This window comes from Spermophilus citellus, assembly GCF_964194105.1.
Source record: "Spermophilus citellus genome assembly, chromosome: 10".
In the NCBI taxonomy this organism is placed as follows: Eukaryota; Metazoa; Chordata; class Mammalia; order Rodentia; family Sciuridae; genus Spermophilus; species Spermophilus citellus.
The window spans coordinates 72,483,444-72,495,600 of NC_138197.1; the positions used below are offsets into that span (position 1 = coordinate 72,483,444).

General features: G+C 39.1%; 1 protein-coding gene across 1 annotated transcript in view; it reads left to right on the plus strand.

Annotated features, from left to right (window-relative positions):
* The window catches only part of EIF4B (eukaryotic translation initiation factor 4B), a 26,702-nt gene continuing 14,545 nt past the window's right edge, over positions 1-12,157 (plus strand). Inside the window, exons 1-4 of the mRNA XM_081309100.1 lie at positions 1-137; positions 8,256-8,393; positions 9,706-9,914; positions 10,400-10,516. Of these exons, the coding sequence (XP_081165226.1) occupies positions 125-137; positions 8,256-8,393; positions 9,706-9,914; positions 10,400-10,516 (477 nt within the window). The 5' untranslated portion in view covers positions 1-124. The remainder of the gene's footprint in view (positions 138-8,255; positions 8,394-9,705; positions 9,915-10,399; positions 10,517-12,157) is intronic.

The window sequence follows — 12,157 nt, forward strand, 5'->3', positions numbered from 1 at the left end:
GCCTCCTGTCTCAGTCCTCACCTCCCCGCCCCCTCCTACTTTCGCGTCTCCTAGCCCGACGCGCCCGCTATAATCACGTGATTGCCTCATCCGGGTCCTTTGCGTTCTCTCTCCCTCTCCCAACATGGCGGCCTCAGGTGAGTGAGCGGCCGAGCGCGGCCAAGGACTGGGCTCTGAAACCACCCTCCGGGCCTGATCCACTCATTCCTGGAGTCGGGGAGTAGGTGGCACCGGCTCCCTTCGGGCTTGGGGGCTGCGGCAGGCTGGCGGCGTGGCTGTGTTAGGTTATCGCCTCGGGATGTTTGGGGGGGAGGGGAAGGTGTCCGTCCCCTCCCCCCTCACACCCTTTTCACCCCGTCTGCGCGAGGTTGGAGTAGGCACTAATGGTGGACTCTGACTTGAATTGGAGGAGGGAGCGCTTAAGGAATCTAGGGGAGGCACGAGGCCTTCTCGTAGTCCTGAAGTACTGTGCCCGCGTGGAGGAAGGAAGGAGGCGGTTGGCGCGCGGACGTGTGCACATTAGACTAGGTCTCCGAGGCGCGAGGCCGTTGCGGACAGGAGTGGGGGCTGGGGAATGGGGGGGCAGTTAGAACGCTAGCGCGAGTCGGTGGAGGGGCGGAGGAAGGCAGTGTTGCGCGTGCGCGGTAGGAAAGCCAGGGGGTAGTGGAGACGGCGCGCCTTAAAAGCATGCGCTGGAGTCCAGATGGGGAGCTTTCACTCGCCGGTGTTGGGCTCCTTTATGTCCTTCCAATTAGAGAGTGTGCCTTCCCCATACTCCTCCTTGAGGACTTGTGTTAGGTTTGGAGGTTGGCGCTATTAGGATTGAGGAATCCACTTTGCTGCGCCCACGTGTTGGAGAAGAGGAAGCTAGAGTGGGCACCTAGATTTCCCTCTATCGTCTTTTCTTGCTTCGTTTTATCAGCACAACATTTAGTGAAATCAAACTATATGCCAGGTTTTGGGAGTGGTGGGCAAAATCAGGTTCCTGTTCTTAAGGAGCTTCCATTTTGGTTGAATTATTTGCCGGGGGTGGGGTATATCACTATGGTGCAAGTTTACTTGCATTTGTAATAAACTTAAGAGAATAGTAGTGGGCCTTTGTAACATGCTATGACATTAATTTTAGTTTTAGTAATATAATTTATTTTCCCTGAACTGACTCTACATTCTGAAAAACGTGTTTTAAATTGCTGTCTCTAGACAACTCATTTCTCAACCAGGAATTTATCTTCTATATTATTACAAGGGAGCTAAGGATTATGGTATCCTTTGGAAAATGTTGACGGATTTGAGGTGCTTTTGAACATAACATTTTTGGTATACTAATTAATTAACCAAGCATTTGTATGTTTGTTGTCTCGTTCGATTGTCTTATGAGGAAATGGTATCTCCCAGCTGAGGAAAATGAAAGATTTATTCAAGGTCGCACAGTTTGCAGGTGTCAGAACAAGGTTAAAATTTTGGACTCCTTATTCTTCCTCTCCAACTTGGAAGTACCAAGGTGTCATCCTAAGTTTTATTTGCTACCCATCAAATTTCTTTACCCTGTCTTAGTCTTTTCCTATGACATTGACTTTGTTTTCTTGTTTTTGTTCATGGTACTGGGGGATTGAACCCAGGGCCTCTGCATGCTAGGCAAATGCTCTGCCACTGGGTTTTACCACCAGTCCTTATTTTATTTTGAGATGGGGTCTTGCTAAGTTGCCCAGGCCAGCCTCTAATTCAATCCTCCTGCTTCAACCTTTGGAGTAGCTAGGATTATAGACCTGCACCACCACTCCTGGCTCATAAGTCTCTTTCACTGTTCATTGAAACTATTTTCAGCAATACCAGTTTTCAGTATGAACCTATTATTGACTTTCAATAACTGAAAGTATCTCAGAACTGTTATCTGAGAATAATTTAAATTCCTAGGAATCTGATACATTGAGCTTGGGTGTTTAATTTTCTTAATAGACCTCTTTAAGAGAATGTTCCTTTAAAATGTGAGATTTTAGATGGACGCAGTGATGCACCCCTGTAATCCCAACAGTTCGAGAGACTAAGGCAGGAGAATTGCAAGTTCTAGACAAGCATGCACACCTTAGTGATACCTTGTCAAAATGTGAAATAAAAAGGGATGGGAATGTAGCTCTGGTATAGTTCCCCTGTTTGGGGTGGGGGAGTGCATGTTTTCAGTCTTAAAATTTCTTCTTCTTCTTTTTTTTTTTTTTTTTTTGTACCAGGGATTGAACCCAGAGGTACTTAACCACCGAGTCACATCCCCAACCCTTTTTTTATTTTGAGATGGGGTCTCTTTAAGTTGCTTCCAGGCCTCACTAAAATTACTGAAGCTGACTTTGAACTTGCCATCCTTCTGCCTCACTCACTCAAATGCTAGGTGTCCACCACCTTGCCCAGCTTTCTTTTTTTTCTTTCAGTACTGGAGATGGAATGCAGAGATGCTCTACCACTAAGCTACATTTATCCCCAAGCCCTTTCCACCCCCACCCCCCTTTTTTTTTTTTTTTTTTTTTTTTGAGACAGGGTCTCAGCCTCCTGGGTCGCTAGGATTACAGGTATGCTACATGCTGCTGGCTCCTTAAATTTTCTTTGTCACTATTTTAGTCAAGTTGTTAGAGCCACTAACCTCCTGAGTCAGAGTTTCCTTGTCTGTAAAGTTTTATCTCCCCTCCCTTTACCAATAAGGAATCAAATATGTTTGATACAGGTTAACATTTAACATGCTTTAAAACTGTAAACAGTGTATGTAATCCGTGTTAGGCCCTTCATTTGCATAACACTATAGAATGCTATTTTGTGTGATTTTATGGGGTGGTTAGAGGTTGTTTTCATGTTATAGTGTTGGCCTTCCTAGTTAAAAAAAAATGGTTTCAAGGGTTGTCATTGTATGCTCTTCACAAATCAAATCTCATCCTCTACCATGTATTTATTCTGAGAATAGGATACTTTGGTTCAGAAAGCCAAGACTAAAACTCCTTGTGAAAATTGAAATACAGGGCTGGGGTTGTGGCTCAGCGGTAGAGTGCTCGCCTAGCACGTGTGAAGCCCTGGGTTCCATCCTCAGCACTACATAAAAATAAATAATGGTGTTGTGTCCAACTACAACTAAAAAATAAATATTTTTTAAAAATTTGAAATACAAATAGAAGTACCATCAATTAAAGTAAAACAGTATTCCTAAGATATGTCAGTGGAAAAAAGATATATACACACCCACTCTTTTGATAACAACTTTGGGGTATAATTCACAAGCCATATGTATTTTTTATTGTATTTAAAGGCAATACAAGTGCTTATTTATGAGTACACACTCAAAAGTCAGTTTCTTAGGTTTATGAGATTTGAGATACTGCTAAGATAGAGAAATGCCCAAAGCAAGAAGCTTAACTTACAATTTTATAGCTCTTAAGTGTCCCTGGAGAGGCAAGAAAAAAGCAATAGGGTATTCTCATTATGTCAAGATGAAGGAATTGGACACAGAAGAGAGATCATGAACACAGGAGAAGATGGAACTTATTAGTTCTGGCTTAGTCTTTACACTCTACTCTGCTAAAATATACAGTGCAGTAAAAGTGAGACCTCTCAACATGATATTGTGTCATTTGAAACTTTTATGACTGAGCCTTATACAATATAATTGTTTTAATTCTGAGCACTCTATTATTTGGGTAAATTCATTGCATTTCTATTCTATGATCTTTGTTTAAGGAAACATGGTAATTATTAAAATAGTTTTTAATTTTAGAGAAATTAACAGGACTCGTTTTAATAACAGCTGTATTCAGATATTCATGTACTGTAAAAAAAATTGTGTATTGGTACTAGGGCTCAAACTTGGGTTGCTTTTCTACTTGAGGCCTTACTAAATTGCTGTGATCCTCCGCCTCAGCCTCCCAATCAATAGGATTACACGACCCCACACAGCTAAAATTTATTCTTTTAAAGTGTAGGGTTTGGTGGCATTTTCATTACCCTGTAAACAAACTGTACTGGTTAGCAGTAATTTCCCCCTTCCCAGCCACTGTTGTACTACTGGGGATTGAACCAAGGAGTGCTCTATACTGAGTTCTGTCCTCGACTTTTTTTTATTTTGTGACAGGGTCTTGCTAAGTTGCCCCAGCTGGCCGTAAACTTGAAATCCTCCTTCCTTAGTTTCCCAGATCACTGGGATTACAGGCATACACTACCACGCCTGACAAAAATTACATGTAATTTTAGACCTTACCCTTTAACTGGGTTTTAACCTTTCTGGAGGTTTTGGTAACTAAGTAATCTAAAGAAGTCAGAGTATGTCACCAAAAAGTTGTACAAGAATGTTCATAGCAGCACTATTTATAATGATATGATACCATTTGTACCAAATATTCAGAGCAAATAAATCCAAAGAAAAAGTAGAATAGAGTTTGGGAGCTGGATGTGATAAATTACAGATTTAAAACCAGCCTCAGCAACTTAGTGAAACCTTGTCTCAAAATTAAGAAATAAAAAGAGGCTGGTAGTATAGCCCAGTGGTAAAACACCTCTAGGTTCAATCCCCAGTACCACCACCAAGAAAGTAATTTTTGATGAAGCGTCATCTGAATGTTGCAGGCTATACACATTTTCCATACTAGAGATAATTATGCAGAAATAGGGCTGCATTTTACAATTAAGTTTTATTGCTTATAGTATTTTAAGGTGTCTTTTGTTTGAAAATAAAGACCCAGCAGCCAGTCTAGATTTTTATCATTCCCAAAATATGTCATTTGGTGCTTTTATTATCAATACAGTAGTGTGGAAATAGGAAAAAATTGGGGGGAGTAAAATAAGAAAGCATTTTATACATACCTGACAGTCCTGGGGACTCATTTTATTACAGTCATTTTCCTGCTGGTATACCTTATGTAGTACTAGCATTTTCTTTTCATTTGTCCCTTTCAATATTGAAGTGGGAACATCTACTTAAAACAGTTGCCGCTCCAACCAAGGGACTGTTTTGTCATCCCCCACCCCTTGAACATTTGGCGGCATCTGGAGAAATTTTCAGGATAAGGGTAGCGGGATTTGCTACTGGCTAATGAGTAAAAGGCAAAGATACTTCTAAACATCCTACAACGCACAGGATGGCCCCCCCAGTAACAAAAAATAGCCCAGTCTTAAGTGTCAGTATTTGAATTAAGAGAAGAGAAATCTTGACTTAAGAGTTGAGCTGATTATATAACTTTTTGTTGTTGTTGTTTAAAGGCCTATTAATACTACAAATATTTTTTGTTTAATGACTTCTAGACTTAAAAACAGTTTTGGAAAATGTGTTATTTCTAAGAGCTTATACTTAACCTTAAATAGGTTTGTAAAAAGCTTGAAATATATGGTCATGTACACTCCCCTCTCCTACCTTCAACCCTTGGTTCATATGGATTTGACCTTAATTGGTACTTGATTTGAGGGCAGATAAAAAGAATTGGGTGAATTCTGTCATTGTGGCAAAGGATTGCTACATGTGGAGCATTAACAATACTTAGAATGCGGAAGAGAACACTGATGGAATCCTAAACATATGTGGGCCTAGGTATTGGAGGAGCCAAGGGCAAGGAGATTTTAGGTAACATCTTTTCTCAAAGAATTGAATAAAATGGAGTTGCACAAACACTGGCACCCACTTTAGGTTTATTTATTTATTTTTTTTTTAATGAGAGAGAGAGAATTTTTAATATTTATTTTTTAGTTCTCAGCAGACACAACATCTTTGTTGGTATGTGGTGCTGAGGATCGAACCCGGGCCGCACGCATGCCAGGCGAGCGCGCTACCGCTTGAGCCACATCCCCAGCCCCTAGGTTTATTAATTATGCTTTTTAAGGGCTATTTCTTTTAAATCTGTTTATATTTTGACTGAGTTGATTTTGCTGCTAGATTTAAGTAAGAGCTCTTACGAGGGAATTTTAGCCTGTCTTGAAGACCTCATTCCGCAGTGATTTCTCAGCCATAGGACATGAAAGGTGATAGGGAAGGGATATGTTCTCTTTGGAAAGACATTTTGAAATTAACAGTGGTTTAGTGTGTTTTATCATGCTAATTTATTTTGAAATATCAAATAACATTAAAATAAGAGTGTGAGGGCTGGGGTTGTTACTTAGTGGTAGAGCTGTTATGTGTGAGGCACTGGGTTCAATTCTCAACACCACACATAAATTAATTAATACAATTAATACATCAACAACTAAATATATATATGAAGAGTGTGAAATTTTTGTCTGTCCAAAGAGGGCGTTAGGAGTTGAAACTGAGCTACAAAATTGGTTTAAGCCAAGTCAGACCAAAGGGCAGGTTAATTCCAGAGTATGCTGTTTTGCTGTAAGATATATAATACCAAGCAAGGAGAAAAGGGGATAGTTACCTTGCTCAGATTCTTCGAACTTGACCTCATTGATGTACTGACCACCAGTTCTGTTTTATTTTGATGGCAGGACTGGATATTGGCTGATGATACTAAATTAAGCCACATGAGGGTAAGGGTCTCTGGCAGGCATCATACTTTCCCAGACACTTTTGTTTTTTCATATTTTTATTGGTAAATTATATAGTTGTACAAAATAGTGGGATTTGTTGTTATATATTTAAAGAATATGAAAATGACTAAAATAAGCCTGTGCATGGTATTTTACCTTATGTCTTGTTCATATTAGCTTATTAAATTGCTTCTAGATCTTTGCTTATGAGCTGCAGCCGTATCAGTGCAATAAGACCCAACTTCTGCATAACTACTTTCTTGTGAAGTTGTAGAATAGGTTTATAACTAGAATAGAATAGCTATGGTCTGTTTGATCATAAAGGATACTTTGGAGCTGGTTAATCTTACTTTTGGAGCTAGATTAGTGTTAAATTATATGAGAAATATGGAAACGTCACATTCTTATTATAATACAGAAGGCTGTATGTAATGTTCATTGCATACATCACCTTTTTTTTTTTTTTTTTTTTTTTCTGGCACTGGAACTTTAAAAGACAGATACCAAGTAAGAGAGTACCTTCAGTTAAGCAAGTGGTATGTATGTCTTGGCTGAAAATAAGAAAAGAATTAGATTGTGGAGAAAGAATTCATGATTATAAAAGCCATGAAGCTGATGTTTGTTACAACAAAGATACTTGCTTTTTTCTTAATAGTGACTGCTGTTGGACCGTTCTAGAATTTCATTTGGTCCTTTCTGTCCTTCTGAATTAGTAGGTGATTGTGCCACCTCAGAGTTCTGAGGATAGAGAGCCAGGGTTAGACAACTAAGTAGAGCCTTTAGTAGACATAATATTTTATAAACACAAAAAAATTTTTAAATATGTTGCTTGTTAGGGTTTTATATTTTCCTTTTAATGTCATATTTCATCTTAGTATGCATGGTTAAGGTAAGGAAAAATAAATTCCTAGAGGGCTGAGAGGTTTAGTGTATGAGTTTTAAATATTTAAACGCTTGCAAATGACAGTGCAGCATTTTACTCTGGTTATGATAACCTGCCATTAAATTAATAATAAGCTTCTTTGAGGCTAGGATCCCTATGGTACAATAGGAAAAACCCTGAGTTTGGTAGGGAAAAAATAAACAAACCTGGGCTTTGATTATAGCTCTGCCATCTAGTATCTCTTACTTTAGGATAGTTCAACCTCTCTGAGACATACATTCCTTCTCTATAAATTGGAAGTGAAGATTCCTCCCTTACATAGTTATTTTATAGGTATTCAACAATCCTTAAAAGTGTCATACAGGCTGTGTTATGGTGTAGGGATATGTCTTGTTTATCTTTGTATCCAAGCTGCAATAAATGTAACCTATTTTAAATAGAAGTAGTTGCTACACTTAGAAATCTTAAAACTGAGAGCATAGCTCAGCAATAGAGCACTTGCCTAGCTTGTTGTGAGGATGGGTTCCATTCTAGCACCATACACACAAATTTTGAGCAAATGTAACAGAAAGTAAAGGTCCCCCTACTGGTCATACTGCCTTGAGAGGAGTGTTGGACATTCTTCCCTTTGCCAAGCATAAATGTGTACTTTCACGTAATATGTATCCTGCAAAGTTTTTCACTTACTGTTGAATTCTTCTATTGTTATGCTTTCTGCATATTTATATCTGCACAGTATTTCTTCACATAAGTGCCATAATCTAATCCTTTGATCACCCTTTATGTTGCTTGCCTTATCAGTATATATAACAATATTGCATTATACAGCTCTGTAAATACCTGAGTAGTCATGCACAATCTTTTCCTTGCCTTTTTAAAACAGCAAAAAAGAAGAATAAGAAGGGGAAGACTATCTCCCTAACAGACTTTCTGGCTGAGGATGGGGGGACTGGTGGAGGAAGCACCTATGTCCCCAAACCAGTCAGCTGGGCTGATGAAACAGACGACCTGGAAGGAGATGGTAATTTTTTTTTTGGTTTGTTTGTTGTCATGTTTGGAATTTCAGTATCTTCTAAACAAAACCTATTCCATAACTATTTGCATCATTTGTAACGTGGAAGGGTCTTACTTTGAAGAACTTGAAATCTTAATTACGTAGCCTCCAGTTGAACAGCTCTGTGGCAGGAAATAAAGTGGACATGGACAATCAAGAGAGCTTCTTGCTAGCCCTAGCTCTAGCATTGACAAACTTTTTTTAGTTTTAAGGCCTCATTGTTTTCCTTTAAAAATAAGGACTAGATTGCGGGGTGGTTTACTGGGAATTGAACTGTGTTCTACCTCTGGCTACATCCTAGCCCTTTTTATTTTATTTTTGCTTTGTTTTGAGCTAAGTTGCCCAGTCTGGCCTCAAACTTGGAATCATCTTTCCTCAGTTCCCAGGTAGCGGGATTACTGATGTATGCCTCCGCACCTAGCCAGATTATCGTTTTCTTTCAGATCTAAGATTTTATGGTATCCTCAAAAAGTGATGTTGCAGTATGACCTATAAGTTCTCTATACTCAGAACTGAGGACTACTTAGTCCTAGAAGTTATTAGAATGAATTTGAGATGAAAGTGGTCTGAGGGAAAGGAATCGGAACAGTAGTTATGGTGGAGAACAGAAGAGTCTCTGGTGTGTCATTTGGTCAAACTCTGCTTTCAGGGGGTAACCAGAAACACATAGGAAGAGTGGGTTTTTTGTTTTGTTTTGTTTTGTTTTTTGATGCTGAGCATCAAAACCCAGGACCTTGGGCCTGGAGTTGTTGCTCAGTGGTAGAGTGCTCGTCTTGCATGCACCAGCACCACATAAAAATTAAATGAGTGAAATAAATGTATTAAAAAGAAGAACAGTCCTTTTAAAAAAAAAAAAAAGGATCTAGTGCATATTAAGCTCTCTATCACTGAGCTATGCCCCCAGCTTCTCACCATTTTTTCCTAAACTTCTTTACTGCAGACCAATATAACATTTTTTTTCCCTTTTGTGGCCTATTTTCATAGTAAAAACAGGAAATTTCACATAAGTTGTACATTCCCTAAGTGTTGATGTTTGAATTAAATTTTATGGACAGGGCTGTACGGGGGAAGGTTTAAGATGGTAAGTAATGAGTTGATTCTAACATTTCAGAAACCTCTTCTCTCAAAGTATTTTCATTACTAACTCCCCAACTCCTTTGGGCTGTTTGTTTTCTGATTCAGTATTTTTAATACTTACCACTTAGCATGGATCCTCTTGTTCTAGGGTGGTAGTAAGGGCGTTTTCCTCTAATTTCTTTCATTGGCTTTTCTGTCCTAGTTTCAACCACTTGGCATAGTAATGATGATGATGTGTACAGGGCACCTCCAATTGACCGTTCCATCCTTCCCACTGCTCCACGGGCTGCTCGGGAACCCAATATTGACCGGAGCCGTCTTCCCAAGTCGCCACCCTACACTGCTTTTCTAGGGAACCTGCCCTATGATGTGACAGAAGACTCCATTAAGGAATTCTTTAGAGGATTAAATGTATGTATAAACATTTTAGACTGTTCAAAGTAATAGTCAAAGTGTAAGAGTTGTCAGTAGTGGTTAATTACATTTGGACTGAAAGAGACCCAGGTTTGAATCCAAACTGCTGTTTTACCATCCGTGGTCTTAAACAAATTACTGTCTGAAACTAGATGTTGAAGGTAGTGACTAAAATTAACTATGGGAGGGCAGTTGCTCTTAATTTATAAAACCACAGAAAATTATAAAAATAACAGAAGGAAGCAAAGTCAGAGATAAAAGGAATACACTGAAAACATTTTAGGTGTGTTTTTTTGTTTGTTTGAGGAAGATAATTCATATGGTTCAGAATTCAAAAAATGTAATAGGCCATGTCTTTTCTGTTTATCTACACTCATTTTCCTCCTGAAGAAAGATAAAGGTTCTTGTGTATTCAGAGAAATTTATTGTGTATACAATGAGGCTTATGTGGTCCCCAAAATACTTCTGTTTTACTCATACAGATCAGTGCAGTGCGTTTACCACGTGAACCCAGCAATCCAGAGAGGTTGAAAGGTTTTGGCTATGCTGAGTTTGAGGACCTGGATTCCCTGCTCAGTGCCCTGAGTCTCAATGAAGAGGTAAAGAAATTAAGGGTAGGGGTTTGGGGTGGGAGCTCACAAATCTCATGTTTATCAAATGGGTTTGTTTGCTTTTGTTTTTATTTTTGTTTGCAGTATTGGAGTTAAACTCAGGGCCTCTACCACAGAGCTACACCCTCAGTCCTTTTTTAAAAAATTTTGTTGCCTGGGCCAGCCTTGAATTTGCAGTCCTCCTGCCTACAAAGTAAAAATCCCTAGGATTTAGAGTATAGGCCCAGGGCTAGGATTGTAGCTCAGTAATAGAGCACTTGGCCTAGGACTTGTGAGGCACTGGGTTTAGTCCTGAGCACCACATAAAAACAAACAAGTTAAGATGTAAAAAAAAAAGAGTATTCGGTCCAGGCTAAGACAGGAGGGTTTAAAGCTAGCCTCAGCAACAGCAAGGTGCTAGGCAACTTGATGAGACCCTGTCTCTAAGGGTTCAGGGTGTGGCTCAATGGTTGAGTGTCCCTAAGTTCAATCCCCAGTATCTCCCCTTCAAAAAAAAAAAAACAAAAGAGTATAGGCCCAGATTAAACTGATAACTTTTTAGTTTGGATGTATAGCTGTTTCAGAGATTCCCATAATATCCACAAAGAAGAACCCAAAATACCATAACATTCAACATCTAGCAAGTCACACTTCAGCAAGTATAGTGATTCATATAATTCAAGGAGGTACTTAACATGTAAAATTGGCAGAAACTCAACACACATTAAAATCTACACTGGTGGGGGTGCTGGGGTTCTGGCTCAGCAGTAGAGCAATTGCTTTGCATGTGTGAGATCTGGGTTTGATCCTCAGCATCACATAAAAATAAATAAGTGAAATAAAGGTATTGTGTCCAATTATAACTAAAAAATAAATATTTAAAAAAATCTACACTGATGGGGCTGGAGTTGTAACTGAGTGGTAGAGTGCTTGCCTAGCATGTGTGAGACACTGGGTTCAATTCTCAGCACCACATATAAATAAAGATCCATCAATAACTAATAAAAATATTTTTAAAAATAAAGGTATTATGCCCATCTACAACTTTAAAAAATATATTTTAAAAAGCTAAATTGATTAACTCAAATGTATTGCTTCAGATCTTATAAAAGGCATTATCTCAGGTCTGAGGTTGTGTAGCTCAGTAGTAGAGCACTTGTCTAGCATGCACACGGTTCCTGTTTTGATCCCCAGCAACACATATACATTCACATAGCACTGTCTGATTTTTGAGAGTATTGTAATGATGTTTTTTGGTAATTATACTAGAGTGTCATTGGTAATGTATGTTCCTAGAAATGTTTTCTGGAAAGACAGTAAACATTAAGTCCTTACACTTGGCCGAGTTTTTTTGTTGTTGTTTGTTTGTTTTTGTTTTAAACTGGGGCTTGAACCTAACTTTATCACTGAGCTACAGTCCCGGCCCTTTATAAATTTTAAGACAGGGCCAGACACAGTGGAACATACCTGTAATCCCAGCAGCTTGTGAGGCTGAGGCAGGAGGATTATGAATTCAAAGCCAGCCTCAACAACTTAGTGAGGCCATAAGCAACTTAGTGAGACCCCATCACTAAATAAAACATAAAAAAGGTCTGGGGTTGTGCTCAGTGGTTAAATGCCCCTGTGTTCAATCCCTGGGTCCCCCAAAAA